Source organism: Sarcophilus harrisii, chromosome 1, assembly GCF_902635505.1.
Source record: "Sarcophilus harrisii chromosome 1, mSarHar1.11, whole genome shotgun sequence".
NCBI lineage: Eukaryota > Metazoa > Chordata > Mammalia > Dasyuromorphia > Dasyuridae > Sarcophilus > Sarcophilus harrisii.
This window is the reverse complement of record NC_045426.1, coordinates 326,478,160-326,496,776: the sequence shown is the minus strand read 5'-3', so window position 1 is coordinate 326,496,776 and position 18,617 is coordinate 326,478,160. Positions and strand designations below refer to the sequence as shown.

The window sequence follows — 18,617 nt, the reverse complement described above, 5'->3', positions numbered from 1 at the left end:
TAGAACAGTAAGAACACTTATGAATTATAAATTATAAAACATCAGATCTAGAAGTCTTCTTAGAGATTATTTTATTTCACTCATCTCATTTTACAAATGAAGAAACTGAACTTTGCTCATAGACACAAAACTGTTCTTTCCTGGGGTCATATAGGTCAATATATAGAACCAGGACATGCATTTTCATTGCTTAACCCCAAGTCCAATGCTCTCTCCATTATACCACTCCACCTTTGAAACAGAGAGAAAAAAATCTATTTTTAATTGCACTAGGGAAGAAAATGTATGGCTCACTGCCCCAACAGATGAAAGACAGAGAATGAGAGAACTTCATATTCCCTATCAAGGTTACCCAAGAAAGTTAACAAGTAGGGGCATCTCCCCTACTTTGTTACCACTCCCCCCCCCCAACTTTCAGTTCTCAATGGAGAAGAAAGAAAAGAAGGTAAAACAATTTAATTCAAATCAAGAATACCCTAACTATTCTCTCTATGTGGGAAGGTAGGAGACCATGAAAAGAAGGCAAGACAGAAGTATAGAAAGGAAGAGCATCCTGGGGAAAGAACCTTCTCCCATACGAGCTAGAAAAATCATGCTGGAGTATACAAACTCTATTTTAGATTAAAGCTAAAAAGGCTATTTTGCATTCACAGGTCCCCTGATGTTATCTCAAAGATCAGGCATATATATTCTTGTCTCCTATCTAAGAGGGCTATTAATAATATAGCAAGCACTCAAAAAAAGTTGTCAAGTGACCAAAATGCATCAGCATGGCAAAAAATAAAAAATGAATAACAGGTAATGAAAGAAATTAAATCAAAATATACAAAGATAATCTTCTAAATAAATAGAAAATGACTATGAAATAATGATTCTCTTCCCAGACAAAAAGGTACCTATTGTCTATCAAAGTCTTTTTTATTCCTCAAAACCATTACAGTTTTTACAAGTTACAAAGGAAGTATGCATTAAGCAAGGAGATGGAATACTTATCAGTCTAATAATACTCTGTATCTCAAGGAAGGTGATAGGCTTTTTTTGGTATACTACAGTAATGTCAACTCCTGTAAGTGGCTTAGAACAATTAAACAATACATGCAACTAATGCATATGAATCTAGATTTATTAATTAAACAGTAATAGAAATAATATACTTTAAACTTTACATGTGAAAATTAAAATCAGGAAGATACAATATACATTGTGTTTATGTAAATGAGCCTTATATACATCATATAATTAGACCTTTGAAGTCTCTAATGAAGAAATTTTTATGATTATACTATATGACAAAAAGTGTACTTTATATACTTTAAAAGTATATCAATTTGTTAATACATAGTTTTTTTAACCCATTTCTGCAATTTACAATTATATATGGGTGAAATGTATAAGAAATGTTAAAATATAATTTAAAAGCGTAATTATAAAGTAAGTATAACTATATGTGTGTAAATCAGAGTGTGGATAAAATGAGGAAAGGGAGAATATAATTCTTACAAAAACAAGTACTTTATACATCTATAAATTCCTCATAATATATATTAGCAATATAACGAGAACACAAAGGTAATAGCAAAATGCTGAATAGGAAAGGAAATATATAGGTATTCCTTGTATCCCAAATGGCTCACAGACATCCTTCTGTGCATCATCCATTCAGTTTTAACTAAGTTCAATTTTTCGCCCTAATTAGAAACAAAAGCATCACTTCAAAAAAAAATTTAAAGGTTCATAATTCAGAGCTAAGAGAGAATATGTTTTTTTTAATGCTCTTTAAGGAATTAACCAGAAGCATTCAAGTCATTAATTTTTCAACTTTCTATTGAAATAAGTGAGACTTGGCCTCGTATATGTCCTATAGTTGCTGGCATTAGTTTTAAAAGAGTCCATTGCAGCCTTGTTCTTCTCTACCAAATAAAGGATGGAGAACTCTGAGTTTCCAATGCCATCATGGCTGTTAGAAAAGTTCAAGATTTGTTTATGTTGCACATCTTCCCTTAAGATAGTGAGGGTTTCCAGAAAAAGCCCAAGGACTTTTGTGTTTGTGGGGGTTTTTACTTATTTGTTTGTTTAGTACCTTTCTCCTCACTGAAATAGAATCAGATTTGTGATAGGTTCCTATTTTTCCCCTCCTTCCCCCCATCGCTCCCCCAGATGGCAGGTAGACCAATACATGTTAAATATGTTAAAATATATGTTAAATACAATATATGTATACATATTCATACAGTTATTTTGCTGCACAAGAAGCATCAGACTTTGAAATAATGTACAATTAACATATGAAGGAAATCAAAAATGCAGGCGGACAAAAATAGAGGGATTGGGAATGCTTTGTAGTGGTTCACACTCATTTCCCAGAGTTCTTTCACTGGGTGTAGCTGGTTCTATTCATTATTCAACAAATGGAGCTAATTTGGTTTATCTCATTGTTGAAGAGAGCCACATCTATCAAAATTGATCATCATATAGTATTGTTGTTGGAGTATATAATGATCTCCTGGTCCTGCTCATTTCACTCAACATCAGTTCATGTAAGTCTCTCCAGGCCTTTCTGAAATCATCCTGCTGGTCATTTCTTCCAGAACAAGAATATTCCATAACATTTATATGCCATAATTTATTCAGCCATTCTCCAATTGATGGGCATCCACTCAGTTTCCAGTTTCTGGCCATTACAAAAAGGGCTGCCACAAACATCCATGCACATACAGGTCCCTTTCCCTTCTTTAAAATCTCTTTGGGATATAAGCCCAGAGGAAACACTGCTGGATCAAAGGGTACACACAGTTTGATAACTTTTTGAGCATAGTTCCAAGTCGTTCTCCAGAATGGCTGGATGTATTCGCAACTTCACCAATAATGTAACAGTGTCCCATAAAAATACTGTAACTTATACAAATATTTACATCGAATAAAGCAGTCATTGTTTTCTTTCAATTTATTTAAATAAGTATTTATTACATTTCACAAATTATTAGAAATTTTGAGTTGTTTTTGCTTTTGCTTTCATTTCTGTGGCATCTATTACTGACCATAGGTTTTTCCACTGGGAAATATTTGGAAAGGTAGAGATGAAACAAGTTCTAGCTATCTATCTAGATCCATAATAGAATTTAACACTGTGATGTATTTTTCTGTGATGGAAGAATAAACAAGGGCTCTAATTCAACTAAAGAAACATTCATTAACCACATTCTGTCCCTTTTAAACACCACAGACATATCTAATCCTTGTGTTTTATGCCAAAAAGAAAATTGTTGCTCCAATGAACATACTATTCACAAGAACAGAAATCACATATAACTGAGATTTAAGCCTTTGTTGAGTCTTGCTCAGGGGAGCCTTAAGAGAGACCAAGAAAGGTTTTAGATAATTTCTACACAGGTATATTTTGATCCATAGTCAGGGGTCAGAATAGAGACTGGATTAGTGGAATATGTCATCAATTGAAATAAACAACCAAATAAAGGATGGAGAACCCTGATTTTTCCAATGTCATGACCTTACTTAGTGTGGTTAACTAAGTGGTGTGGTACATCATAAAAGTGGGATTAACACTGCTACTTTCTATTTCTATTCAGAACATTTGGCTTTTAGAGAAGAAAACTTGTTTCCTTAGTCCAGCATTTTACAATATACTGTTGTTCTTGATTTTAAAAAGTTTATTTACATCAAAGACTATTTTACTTTTCTTTGTAACTCTTTCCTGATAAGTACCTAATAAGTGACTATTGATTGATTGATCATAAGAAATCCTAGAAAATGAAGATGAATTTAATATTGCTACAACTGGGAAAACTACTCAAAAATTACTCTTATTTTTTTATATCTTTTAGCTCTCATGGTCTAATAAGAATAATTCATTTTATCTAGAACAAACTCATCTTTAAATGTAAAAAAAAATATCATCATCATTATTGTTACTGATAGAATTTTTTTCTTCAACTTCAAGTAGTATGGTTTAACTGAAGATAGGTATATGAGCTATAAACTGTCCAAAGTGAGCCAAAAAAGAACACAGAGGTCATATCCTCTCGCTGATGGGAAGGGTGTCTTTAAAAGGAAAGTAGAATTACTATGACACAAACTATGGAGACAGTACTTATAGGCAAAGGTCAATGAGCAGTCAAATCACATATGCAGCATAAAAAGGATGGTTGGTCTTCATCAATCTTATCAGTCACACTTAAATACATGCATAGTAACACCATTAGTAATGCCCCTTTTAAAGCAAAGACCAACAAATATAAAACCACATAGAGATAGATGTTCAAAACACCTACTTGACTGTTCTACTGAAATGAGATGACTACTTTTATCCCAAAAGAAACAGAAAAATGAAATTTTATGCCATAGAATTGTATTGTTCTGCACTGAGAAATCCCAGTGTTATGGTGGTATTGTTTTCAGTAAAAAATAATAAAAACAGTCTTTGACATCTCCTTTAAAGATAAAGTCCTCACATAGAGGATTTTTTAGTTCTTTGCGCCAGTGGTATCAAACTCAAATATAATCAATGAAGGTCACATGCTGAGATAGATGATACACTAATATCTGTAGAATCATATTTTTATTTATTTTATTAAATATTTCTCAATGATATTTTAATCTGGTTTGGGATATTGATGTTTTAGACAATTGATTCCCACCAAATTGGAAAGCACAAAACAAAGAGAAAAAAAAAATTCAGATAACCTTGCTAAATTCTTCTCATACTCTAATGATTGTGAAGATCACAGAAGAAAAATCCTTTGAAACCAAGTCCTCTTATGCAGAATTCAGGAGCCCCCAAACAGGGGTTGACTACTTTAATAACTTAGTAGAGCCCCATTTCACTCAGCCCAGCTCTCACTGATGGCCTTGGGAGTTTCATGTAAAGTATGAAGAAGGAAAATGACCCTAAGTCTGAGTGATTACAAAACAATGCAGCAGCTCCCTGACCATTCCTAAATGAGTAACCAGAAATAAAAATGCCATATTAGTAAATTGAGAAAAATTAAAGTGTTATTATGGAGCTCCATGACTAACACAGCCACCTTAAGGAAAAAAGAAAATTACACCACAGGGAGAGGGAAGATGTTTGAAATAAACATTACAATGTTAGCAATTAGACATTGCTTCTGCAACCTGCCTATCAGGAAAGGAAAATCTATAAAAGCCCACTGCTCTCTTTCCCATGGGGCACAAAATGCAGGGCAATAAACTCAGGGGGCCACAACCTGGATACCTAATACTTAAAGCTCATTATCCTTCATAAACACTTAAGACAATATCTGTTGATATAGTTTATCCAGGATACATGAAATGGAGCTTAAGATTTTAGGATTACAGAGCTGGGCATAACAAGTGGGTAAGAAAAGAAAGTCAAAGAGAAAAAAAAATTCTATTTTATGATGGTTTGGGGGAGAAGCAGTCCTGAATGCTCAAATAATACAGAAGTAATACTGATGAGATAATGATTTTTTTTTTTTGGCTGAAGCAATTGGGGTTAAGTGACTTGCCCAGGATCACACATCTAGGAAGTGTCAAGTGTCTGAGGCCAGATTTGAGCTCAGGTCCTCCTGACTTCAGGACTGGTGCTCTATCCACTGTGCCACCTAGCTGCCCCAAGAGATAATAATTCTTGATACATATTGGAGAGAGGATGGGATGACATACCCATGGCAAGATATGAGTTCATATACCATCTGGAAAGTCATAGCTTTACATGGCTGGGTGGTAGAGTGGATAGAGCGCTGAACCTGGAATCGGCATGATCTTAGCCTGAATCTAGCCTGACACTCAGTCGCCATGTTACCCTGCATAAATCCCTTTCCTCTATATTCCTCAGTTACCTCATGTGTCAAATGGAGAAAAAAATAGCACCTATTTCTTTGGGTTATTGTGAAGATTAAATGAGGTAATGTTTGTAAAGTGTTTTGTAAACCTTAACGTGCCATATAAATGCTATTATAATAATTATTATCATAATCATGATTGTACACGATAATTAATTTTAATATTATTAATTGAATTAATTATATAATATAATAATTATTATAATAAAACAGAATTATTGTGTAAGATTTGTAGAAGTAGAATATTTACTCCTATAAAAATCAAAAGTGACTCTAGAACAAGAACAGACAAAAAGAAACAGATTAAAATGTAACTGAGAAATATTTAATAAAATAAATAAAGATATGATACAACATAGATAATATTAATGTATCATCTATCTCAGTATGTGGCCCAATACTTCTATTTGAGTTTGACATCACTGGTGTAAAGAATTAAAAAATATCCTATTTGAGGGTTTCATCATTAAAGAAGATGTCAAAGACTTTTTATTATTTTTACAGAAAATAACTACCATCACAACACTGGAATTTTTCTATTTTTGGTGGGGGGCGGGGAATAAAGGTAATTATCTCATTTCAGTAGAATAAGAGTCAAGTAGGCGTTTTGAATTTTGGGGGGGGGAGTATGAGTGGTCATACATATTATACCAAATACTAGAAAAGTAAGACAAGCATAAGAAAATTTTCTGTGAAATGGGGTTTTTCAGGACTTACAATCACTAAATGTTTAGATAATTTTAATTTCACCTATAGTCAAAATTACATAATTCTTCTAAAAAAATACAAAAGTAAGTCAATTAAAAACCTTTGCCATATAATTACAGTATCAATAATCTCTTGTAAATGTTTTTTGAATCACAGAAGAAAATTTAAATGAACTTGAAATTAATGTAACCCATACTTTCCTGAGAACAGCCTTAAAGTATTTTACAGGAAAAACAAAGTAGTCTTTTGAAGAGAAGAAGGTTTCACAACCTATATACACATTAATCCTATCATTTTCAGTAAAGTGTTCCTTAATTTCTAACTTAAGTTTGGCATGGAACTAACTTAAATCTCTCATGCCTCGAACAAGAAGACTCTGAGGAACTATAGGTCATTGTTTTGTTTTGATATTCATTTCTACTTACTATGTCCTTGTAAAATTCTAGATTAATTAATCTCACTTCAATTCCTTCTAAACTCTGCATGCCCCTATTGAAAAGTAAAGCTCAAAAATGGATATTGAAGTGATAGTATTGATTATTAACAATAATTATAGCATTTACACACTGTATTGAGGTTTACAAAAGGCTTAACATATCCCATCTCATTTTAAAGAAACAATCCCTTCCATTTTAGCATCCTAATATTATCTTAATTTTGAAAATTGATTATGAACTTTTCTTAGCAAAGTTCCATAAATGACAGGAGTGAGAGAGTGTGGAAGAAACAGAGACAAAGAGACAGACAGAAAAAGGGAGGGAAGAAGAAAAGAGAGAGGAAGGGCCAAAGAAAGTCACTCATAGGCAACTATTTAAGAGTAATTTATTAAATTAAAGATGGATTTAATTAGTGGATAGCAATCCATACTCACAGTGTAATTAAGTCATTGATGTTTTGAAAAATTATAGTTTAATTTTTCTGCATTGACAAAGGGACCAAGGATCAAGTACTTTTTATTCCTCCTAAAGCATATCCAAGATTTATAGTTTGAAGAAAATATGAGCCACTACTAAGTAAGAAAAAAAAAGCTATTCAAAGATATCCTCACCTTCAGTAAGAATATTAAATTCAATCAAGTATTTGTTGGACTTGTTTAAAGCTTCTTTCATTATCTCCATTATGTAGTGTAGATGTATAAAAAAATGAATTAAGCCTTTTAGTATTTCTTTAAAATGAAAAAAATGTACTGATTGATATAATATTGTTATGGTAATTTCTTGCACAGAGTTCAAAAACATGATGAATTAATAGCTAAGTTCTGAAATGTACTAGGGGAAAGCTCTGTCTAGTTTTTTTTTTTCTTCTTCATGGAATAACAGTTTCAGGAACCCCTTGGTTTGTCAGAAATAATGTTAGTTTGAATACTTCTTTTTATGTTGTCCTCTTTTACCAGAAAGTGTCTAGAAAAGGCAAGAGTATTAAGATGTGCTGGCCAATGTGCTCTCCAAAGTACTATTAGAAGCATAACAAGTACTTCAAGGGAAATCTCAGATATCAAACATAATAGTATGTACTTCAAATACAGTCTCAGTCTGGGTGCCTAGGAAGCTGGGGTATAAACCAGCTTTTGTGTCTAAGCATAAAAAACTAACACAGTACATAAGAAAGGTTTAGCCTTTTAAAATGACGTACAACAGATTTTTAGGATGTATGTGGATTATTTGAATTCCCTGGCGGAGAAAGCACCTACATATTATTTTTTAAAATAATAGTGCAATATTTTCTCTTTCCTGGATTGGCAAAATGAATCAAGACATCTTAATATTTGTCACTGAGCCTATGTATTGTGTAGGACATATGGGATTATAAGACATGGTCCTTGTCCTCAAGGAATGTTCCCCTGAACAATCCTATTGAAGGCAAGGTACTATATACATATGAAAAGATAACAGAAAAGGCAATTTACCATGACTGCTATATGAGTAATACCAACAACAAATACTCTAAGAGGACAGAGAGGTTCAAATATATAAGATCATCTTTCCAAAGTTATTGATATAAATGACAGATACATAACTATGTTGAGAGCTTCCAGGTATTTTATGTCTCTTTTTATTAACAGTTGATGCAAGTGGCAAAGTCAGTGAGGCAAGAATAAGTCAGAAAAATTTATGAGGACAAAAGAAGTTACCATAAAATGTCATAACTAAGGATGGTTTCTTTTGAAAAAATAACCTGAACCAAACAAAGCCCAGGGTCATGTATATTGAAAAAAATGAACCAGCATTTATTAAGTACCTGAAATGTGCCAGACTGGGATAAATATATCATTGATAATCAATGATACATAAATACATCCACTGGAGTTGTCATTCTCTTTTGGGAAAAAAGAGAATTTTTTTATTTTATTCCCATAAATAAAGATATTATTGTTTTCACTTTTCAGTCAAGGAAACTGAGGCAGATAGCAATTAAATGATTTGCCCAGGGTCACATAGCAAGCTATGTGTGTATATGAGCCAATATTTGAACTCAGGCCTTCCTGTCTCTAGGCCAAGCTCTCTATCCACTATATCCATTGCGTTACCTACCTACCTTTTATACCACATAAATATCTAATAGGTATTTAATAGCTGTCTGTTGACTGGATTTGGCTAAGTGCATAATACTTAACCATTTTTATAACTCTTTGTCCAATGGTGGGTAAAGGAAAATGTTAAGTAAGAATTGGGAATAAGTACAAATTCAAGATAATACAACAACGTTCTGGGGAATAAAGGAAATGGGGGAAAGAGGCACAGATCTGCTCCTTTCATTAAAAAAAAATCCATATCTTTTAGTTTTCAGATCTTCCATGTAAAATATAACTTTATATAGTCATAGGCAATCTTGAATGCAATTTTTGATACAAAAATTGGGGAAGAACAGGCCTTTACTTCTGAAAAGCAAAGATTCCATGACTACCATTATCTTTGTTTCCTCTGGGTTCCTGTGGCCAATTTCATACTCAAGCAGAAGCAAAAGCAATGCCAATATTTTTGGCTCATCACATTCACAACTAAAGATTACTTTGCAGCAAACATAAATACTAATTCCCTGATGTCTTTGAAAATAATTATTTTAATATGTATGCTATGGCAGTTTTGCAAAACATTGCCTTTGAACCCATAGCGAATATGGTGCTGAAGCAATAAAAAATTGAATTCAACAAGTAAATAGTAGAGTTTTTTTTCTAAGTACCTGCTATATATAAGATACTGCTATAAAGCTTTATTTCTGATACTATATTTATTTTATTACATGCTACCTAGAACTGAGCTTTTTTTTTTAAATTGTAAAATTGATTAGTACTCCATCTCAGTTGTAATTGTCAAAAGAAAATTGCTTTGAATGACATAAAAAACTATCAATTAAGATGCAATTGTGTTATCTCTACATAATTACAATTTATACACATATATGCATCAATTTGTATTTTCAATGTACATGCAAACATTAACCAATATATGTACATATCTGTCTCTGTCTCGATAGATAAATGGATGGATAGACAGATAGCTATAAAAAGACAGAGGTATATAGATTTATAGATATCCCTAATCTTTCTCCTGAACTCCAATCATGCATCATAAACTATCTACTGGACATGTATTTTTGGATGTTTCAAAATCTTTTTAAGCATGTCTATAGATATCATCCCATCAAAATCAATCGCTCCTCCAAACTTCTCTTTTTGATTAGAATACCCCCATCTTCCAACTATAGTCTCTTCTCAAAATCATCCCTGCCTCTTTCCTTTCCCTATATCCAAGCAGGTCTTGTGGATTCCTCATCTGAAACATCTTCAGTATCTGTTCTTTCTCTTCACTCACATAAACACCATCCTATTTCAGACTCTTATCACCTTAGAGTAGTTTGGACTTTTCTAAGAGCATCTCAATTGGTCTTCTCTTCCATGAAACTCTCCTTTCTCCAGTTCATCTTCTACTAATCTAAAATTCTGATTTCACCATTTCACTCTTCAAGTGCAAAAAACTTTAGTAGATGGCCATTGCCTTTAGGATAAGATATAGAAACCTCATTCAGCATGATGAGTCATTTAAAACATGCTGCCTTCTAGTTGCCACCGACCTTTTCAAATTCTTATTTTTTAGCCAAACTGTAATATTAACTATACCTTAAACCTGATTGTCCAACTCTCTAAATTTGCACAATCTGTCCACTGTGACTGAAATATAATAATCTCCCTTCTTCATTCCATTCTTTAAGGATCATTTTTTTCCCTTCAAGGCTCAGCTCAGGTGGCTCCTCATTTATGAAACCTTTCTAGATTTCCCTATTTGTTATTTTTTTCCTCTCTTCTCAAATTGCCTAGTATCATACTTATCAAAGCTTAGAATTCCTTTTGTGTCTATATCCTCCAATACGGGAATAGTACATTATATATAGATTGGTGTTTAGTAAAAGTTTTTTAACAGAATTTTTATTCAGTTCAGATATAATTTTTGGTGTCAGTATGGTAGATACAGGGTAGATTATAAATTTCTTAAAAGTGTATTTGTTATCTCCCAAAGTGACTAGTATAGTGCTAAAGACATAATAAGATCAACAAAAATTTCCTAAATTAAATTAAACAAATCAACAGATTTAAGCCTAAAGGCCTGGCATTCAGTTATTTTGTAAACTTCATTAAGATTTTATTAGTCTTATTTTCAGTTTTTAAAAACAAAAAGTCTTTCACTAAGCTCCTATTCTGATGCTTCATCATGGCATGAAGATTTCCCTGGGATGCAAAGTCATATCCCCTCCAAAACTCATGCTCTGATGGATCTACAAACTAGAAAAGCTTTGGTTGAGTATGAAACCTAAGAATGAGATCATGACTTTGCTATTCAGTGAACTTTAACTTTAAACTTTAAACTAAACTAAACTTTAAAGCTTAGCTAAATTCAGACAGGCTCATTATCAAAAGAGTGTCCATGAAGTGATAATTTTTTTTTGGAACAATCATCTATTAAGAATATGAAAGATTGTGATTTGAAGAGTATGTGTAGATTAATAGGTAACACAAAATACACATGAACATTATAGGGCACCACGGTAGTAATAATCATAACTTGAGTGACCAGGTACTTTCACAAACAAAAGTCAAACAACGTAAAGAACAGGGAATCATTATTTTTTGGGTCAAGTCAAAAAAGTAGTTTGGAACATGGTCCACATGTAGATGTTTGAAAATTTTAACAATAGATGATTATGCCTTTCCTGGCAAATGCCATATAGTCAAATGAATTTTATATAATAATTGGATAATAGAAACCTCTAAGCATCCCCAGGAAACTCTCCAAGATGTAAAACAATTGCCACTCTGAATTAGCTGAAATACCAGTGAAATTACAGGTCCATACCAAAATAATAACAATTATGACAAATAGCACTGATGTTTATCACTTAAAACAAATTCCTTGAATTGTTAGAATTATCTATAAAATATTCTAGGTTAATAAAAACAAGGCAAATGACAAGTAAAGTTGCTGACACCAAGGATTCATATCTCCCTAATAACTTTCTGTTTTATATAGGTTCATCTCAATTAGTCAGAATGTAACAATCACAGGAGCAACCAGTACTACAAGCATTGTTTTAAAAAAATGGAAGTTCTTATTAATAATCAAAGATGAAACCTTTCAGGATTGTTTCAGCTATTAACTGAACAAAAAAAATCAATCACAGCAATGTAAGACTAGGCCAAAACTATACAGAGAATTTCAATATGATAACTAGAAAATCAATTCTTAAGTTTTACATGTTTGGTTCCCAGAGAACGGGGTAGCCTACTCTAGTCTGCTATAATAGTCCAAATATTCAGCATCCTCAACAATCCTCTTTGGCATACCTTGTCAAACAAACATATAGTAACAGGCACCACGAAATATGACTTTTAAAATACCAAAGAAATATTCAGCTTTTACTTTCTTTCCTTAGAATTTCATTGGTTTGGGGTTTTTTTATTTGTTTTTTTCCATTTTTTTTTTAATGAGCAAGGCGATCTTGGGATGAGCTCTGTATTCCTATAAGGCTTGGTAGTAGTCACACTGCATTAAGCTTACATGGAAAGATGCCACAGTGCATGAGGAAATAGTTAATCGAAAAAGAAAAGGGGAAAATCCCAATTTTCTGTTGTTCAGATGTGAAATGCTTTTTGAGTGGTAATTTAAACTCAAGATAAATGGAATTTCATTATTTTGGTTATAAATTCTGCTTTCAGGATTGAATCACAAATGCTACTACATACCAGGGGATTATATCTTCACATATCTTTCACTTTTCCTGACTGAATAGAGTTCATAGACTCACAGAGGTCATCTAGTTGAATAGAAGTCAAAGAAAGTTTAATCCTAAACTTTAGATTACCATAATTCCTCACTTTCCAGAATTTAATACTTTGATCAATGACACTCAAACACCTCTCAAGTAATAAAATGTATCTTATTAATTAGAGGTGATTCATTCTCTGTAACTTATTATACATGGAAAACTCCAGCCAAGCATAAAACTACCAAGGAATCAATTCAATGATGGTCTCTGATGTCAGCATAGGATTACTCTATACTACAGAGCATCTGAACTTTCACTAAAAGAAATCATCCTATTTTTTTTTATTTTAAAGACAAATGCCTCAAAGGCAAGCCTTTATTTTCTTGGGTTGATATGATCTATTTTGCTGCCCTTTGTAGAAGCTGAATTGTGCTGCTTTGATTTCATTTTCAAATCTAGACACATGTATATATAAACTATTCACTTTATTCTCAAACTTTGAATGAGGATGATCAATACAAAGCATTTGCAATGGCAACAAACCCCATAGTTAAATCCAAATGCCAGTATGAACTTGTATTAAGGGTCTATCCTAGATGCTTGTCATTGCTGTTAAGTAGTTTCAGTCATGTCTAACTCTCACTGAGGACCCTCTCTCCCCGCCAGGCCCAACTGAGTTTTCTTGGCAAAGATACTAGAGTAGTCTGTCATTTCCTTCTCCAACTCATTTTAGAGATGAGAAGCTGAGGCTAATAGAGTTAAGTGATTTGCCCAGGGTCATACAGTTAGTAAGTATTTGAGGTCACATTTGACTCTAGAGCTGGCACTCTATCCACTATGCCATCTAGCTTTTAGATGCTAGAGAATTTTTTTTGATCTGAATTGCTGACATTTTTGATGTAGGGAATTTCCAGTGAGGACAATTCCAGTCAAGAAATTAGTTCAACAAGTTGTTGTTAAAGTTATAGTTTCAGACAGTCTTCTAAAGTTCATAACCTTATAATGGTTAAGTGCTTTGCCCAGGATCATGTGGCTAGAATATTTAAGAAAAAGGATTTGAACCTAGGTCTTGACTCATATTGCCTCTAGAAAAAAGACAGAAAGAAAGTAATGGAGGAAGGAAGGAAGAAGAGAGAGAGGGAGGAAGGGAAAGTGGAAAGAAGGAAAGGAAAGAAAGAAGGTGGGAGGGAAGGACAGGAAGGGAGGAAAGGAAAGAAGAAAGAAGGATGGGAGGGATAAAAGGAGAGAAAGAGGGACTAAGGAAGGAAGGAAGGAAAGAAGAAAGGAAGGATAAATATAAATTATTTCGATACCAATGATTTGAACTTGAAACGCACAGAAAATACTGAATAGGGTAAACCCAACTATGTAGAATCAAGTTGATGTATCTAATTGTGACATAGGCTTTGAGGAGATATTAAGCTCTGGTAATACTTAAGTATTATATTGATTTCTGGAAGGAAGGAAAGAAGGAAGGAAGGAAGGAAAGAAAGGAGGAAGGAAGGAAAGAAGGAAGGAAGGAAGGAAAGAAAGGAGGAAGGAAGGAAAGAAAGGAGGGAGGGAGGGAGGGAAGGAGGGAAGGAGGAATAAAAGAAGGAGGGAAGGAGGGAGGGATCTTCCCCAGATAGAAGCTATACTCCTTGAGGGCAGCAACTTTTTCGGGGGTGTGTGGGGGGGTCTTCATCTCCCTAGAGTATTACATGATGTATGCAATGTCTGATACAGAATAATAACTTATAAATATTTGCTAATTGATGGAATAAACAATGACAACATCTGATATTACAATCTCATAAATGATGATAGGTTTTTGATATCCATTAACAAGTTGCTTACATTACTCCCAGGAGTAAAATGTGACAGGTACATAGATAAGTATGCTACAAAATAAGGAGTAAAGGTGTCAAAAAAGAGGGCAAAATGCCATAAGAAAAATCTGAATTATAATATTTTTGTGCCCTGTGTGATTGTCATTTTATATGCATCATACTTCATTAAACTATTTAACTCGTTCCTTAATCATCATATCTTTTAAGTTTTTTTCCTAAAATTTCTTGCAGTCTGATCTAATCTATCATAGTCTTTTCTCCACTTCTTTCTTTCTAAACAAAAAAAGAATTCTATTCCTTAATATACATGTTACTATATACTTGCAATATTTATTTGTTATTGTTTACAAATAAAAAGCTCAAAAAATGTGTATTTCTTGTCTAACCATTCTTCAAGTTAGTTTAGAAGGTGTCATTGACTTTCACAAGTATATTTAATGGATGGATGAAGGATGACATATCTATCTGGGTAGAAACAGATGTGAGATTGGATTGTTTTGAAAGAAAATTGAGGCTGCAGCCCTCCAAAACTCAAATCAGGAAGTTTAAAATTAAACCAGGCACAATAGCCCTAAGATGCTTTCCTTTCTTTGTAAATGAAGTGTACTGGGTGGGAGCTAAGACAACACAGTCAGCTTCTTTTTGAAGTTTCCTGGCTTTAGATATTTTGTCATAATTTTAAATTGGCTAAGCTTTACTTTGGGGTTTATACAAACTAGAAAACCAAGTTTACATCCATTCAATATGCCATAAAAAATAACCTTTCAAAGAAAAAGCCACCTCATTTACAATAACATGTTTACATTTGGTTTTCCCTGGTGACACGAATATTAATAAATAATCATGCTATTAAAGTATATCCCTTAGAGGTAACTCACTGTTCACTGGACATCTTTCTCTTTGGATAGAGCTCAAAAAACTCTATTTCAGATGCTTTCAAAGGACCATTTGCAATGCAGTAGTGTTTTTTATCATGGGAATTGTGAAAAAAAATAGCAAAGCTTACCTTATTGTGTTCATATTTGTATGGGATTTTGAGTGTGTCCATGGCTCTGATCATGGCCTGCATTGCTGTAAAGATGTTCTGATACACCAGTTTTGTGAAACCTCTTTTGTCTTCATCAGAGTAACCTGATCCATGGATTATTCTCATCTGCTTGATGAATGTACTTTTGCCACTCTCTCCTGTACCTGAAAGACAGGCAATAGCAATAGCTCATCAAACTAGAGTGCTAAGACATGGTTCCTCAAATTTAGAGAAGTCATATTGGGGTAAAAAGTATTGTATGTTTTAAAGCCACATTGCATGCACTGTGCAGAGAGGGTTGGTCTTGCCAGTAAGACCCAGGTTCAAATCCTGCTATTGACACTGACTGTGACCATGAACAAGTAACATAAACTGCCAATGCCCTCAGCATTTGAAGCAGCAAATTAGAGTAGCTGCCAGTTTGCATTGCAGGAAGGCGTGATTTACAACAATAAAGTCTTTGATAGGAACCCCTGGCAAACAACAAAACAGTAACAAAAAACCTTCCACACAATAAAGACTTAGATCAGAGAAGGATAACCTCTATTGGAGATGAAAATGCAACTACAGGCAGCTTTTGATACCTAATTTCATGAGAGATTATCTCCTCAAAACGGGTGGTGTCCAAAAGCTATACCAAATACTCTTCTTTGGAGTGCAACATCATAAATTTCTTTTAAAAGACTGTTTTATTCATGCTTTTTGTTTTCTACAACTCAGAAATTTTCAGGAATATCCTTCCCTTTGACACTGACCACTCCATTATTAAAAAAAAATATGTGCAAAAATAATTATCACTTAAACCTGGAATGTCCTTCCTCTTCCCCCCCCAAAGAAAGAGAAAGAAAGAAAGGGAGGAAGGAAGGAAGGAAGGAAGGAAGGAAGGAAGGAAGGAAGGAAGGAAGGAAGGAAGGAAGGAAGGAAGGAAAGCAGGAAGGAAGGAAGGAAGAATAAGGAAGTGGAAGATGATAAGAGGCAGAGGAAAAAAAAGTAGAGCAATGAAAAAGGCCTGGACTCAAAGTTGGATTATACAAAATCCTTTTTTGACAACTTAAAAGTTCAGTGTGCCTCAGTTAATCATGGCAAAAATAAATAAATAAATAAACTCTGTAAAGTTAAGAAAAAAAGTCTGAGAACCATTAATACTATCAGTAACATTTTTCAAGTAAAAAGGTAAAACTAGTTCTCTTCCCACAAAACAAAATTTTAATAAGTCTTCCTTCTTATGTAAATTATTTGATCTGTAAGAAACAACCAGCAGGATGATTTTAGAGAGGCTTTGGGAGGCCTAAATGAACTGATACTAAATGAAATGAGCAGAACCAGGAGATCATTAGACAAGGAAACAAGAAGACTATATGACGATCAATTCTGATGGATGTGGCTCTCTTCAACATTGAGATGATTCAAACCAGTTACTTGCACAGTGATGAAAAGAGCCAACTACACTCAGAGAGAGAACCAGGGAGAGTGTGGAACCCAACATAGCATTCTCACTCTCTCTGTTGTTATTTGCTTGCATTCTGTTTTCTTTCTCAGTTTTTCTTTTTCTTACTTCTTGATCTGATTTTTCTTGTTATCTCAATATAACTGTATAAATATGTATACATATATTAGATCTAACATGTATTTCAACATATTTAACATGTATTGGACTACTTGCTAGCTAAGAAGGAGGTGGGGGAAAGAGGGGAAAATTTGGAACAAAAGGTTATGCAAAGGTCAATGTTGGAAAAATTACCCATGCATATGCTTTGTAAATAAAAAGCTTTAATAAAAAAATTAGTTAAACATTATTTGAAATAATTTAGACCATCAAGACAGAATTTGGATCCAGAACCTCTGCTAAAGGCCTCCTTTTAGTAAACTAATTAATCCCTAGATTCTAAAAGCTTATTTCAGCAGAAATCTGCAAGTCCCAATAAATAATTTTTTTAAAATTACATATGAAAACAAACAGAAACTTGAGCAAGTAGAGATGAGGGAAGTAAGCATCCATGGGATGCTTCATGGAAGAGATGAAACCTGAGTTGGCTTTTATAAGAATGAAGAGACTTGGACAGAACTTAAAGATCTATTTCAGGCATGAGAGACAGTATGAAAAAAAAGACAGATGGGTCAAAGGATCATAAATGCAGAGCTGAAAAGTATCCCAAAAGTTATCTATTTCAATCCCCCTCATATTACAGAAGAGAAAATTGAGATATGTGGAATCAAACTTTGCCCAAAGACACACAAGTATTAGCAATTACCCATTGAGGAGATCATCTACCTCCAGAAAAAGTGCTTTTGAATGAAGACTAATTCTTAATTCCTAAGCATCTCACCACAAGTCATAAGGAAAATTTTTCCTCTGATGGAATAAACCAGATCTCTTAGAATTACTCCACAAAGACCTAACTAATCATGGGACCTTGACCTTCAAGGGCATGAGAATGTACCTTTTTTGCAAAAGTAGGAGACTATATAGATATGGAACATTGCATTTAATTTAATTAATTAATTTTATCTTTTCCCCATATTGAACTTATTTCTTCCCTCATTTAAAAAATTCTTGGCTATAAGACATGCTCTGGAAAATAAAAGGAGGGGGAGAAGGGAAAAGATACACTGAGGAAAGACAGTTATGTAAAAATAAAAGATATCAACAAAATTTACTATCAAAAAAAGGATCCATGGAAAAAGTTATTGGAAGGACTCAGGAATTATTATATGGAACTGAGGACATCATCCTTCTGGTTCTGCCCTTATTCCTCACAGGGAATGATATTATTAGAGACATCCTTGCTATGGCTATCTGAAAAATCAGGCTTCTATCAGTCTATTAGTCAGTAATGTAAAGGCTGCTGCCACTGAGAGTGAGAGCATTGTCACCAATGCTACTTTTGTACCAGCCACAATCCTGACCAAAGTCCCTCACAAGTGTTAGATACAACTGGGTGGATGGACATT

General features: G+C 33.5%; 1 protein-coding gene across 3 annotated transcripts in view; it reads right to left on the bottom strand.

The window, feature by feature from the left end:
- GNAQ (G protein subunit alpha q) overlaps positions 1-18,617 on the bottom strand; it is a 399,842-nt gene that overhangs the window by 248,489 nt on the left and 132,736 nt on the right. For 2 of the 3 annotated variants that reach the window (XM_003761855.4, XM_031945503.1), the window contains exon 2: positions 15,645-15,829. In XM_003761855.4, the coding sequence (XP_003761903.1) occupies positions 15,645-15,829 (185 nt within the window). Of the gene's footprint in view, positions 1-15,644; positions 15,830-17,917; positions 17,937-18,617 lie in introns of those variants that run through there. The other variant, XM_031945502.1, reaches the window with a different exon arrangement.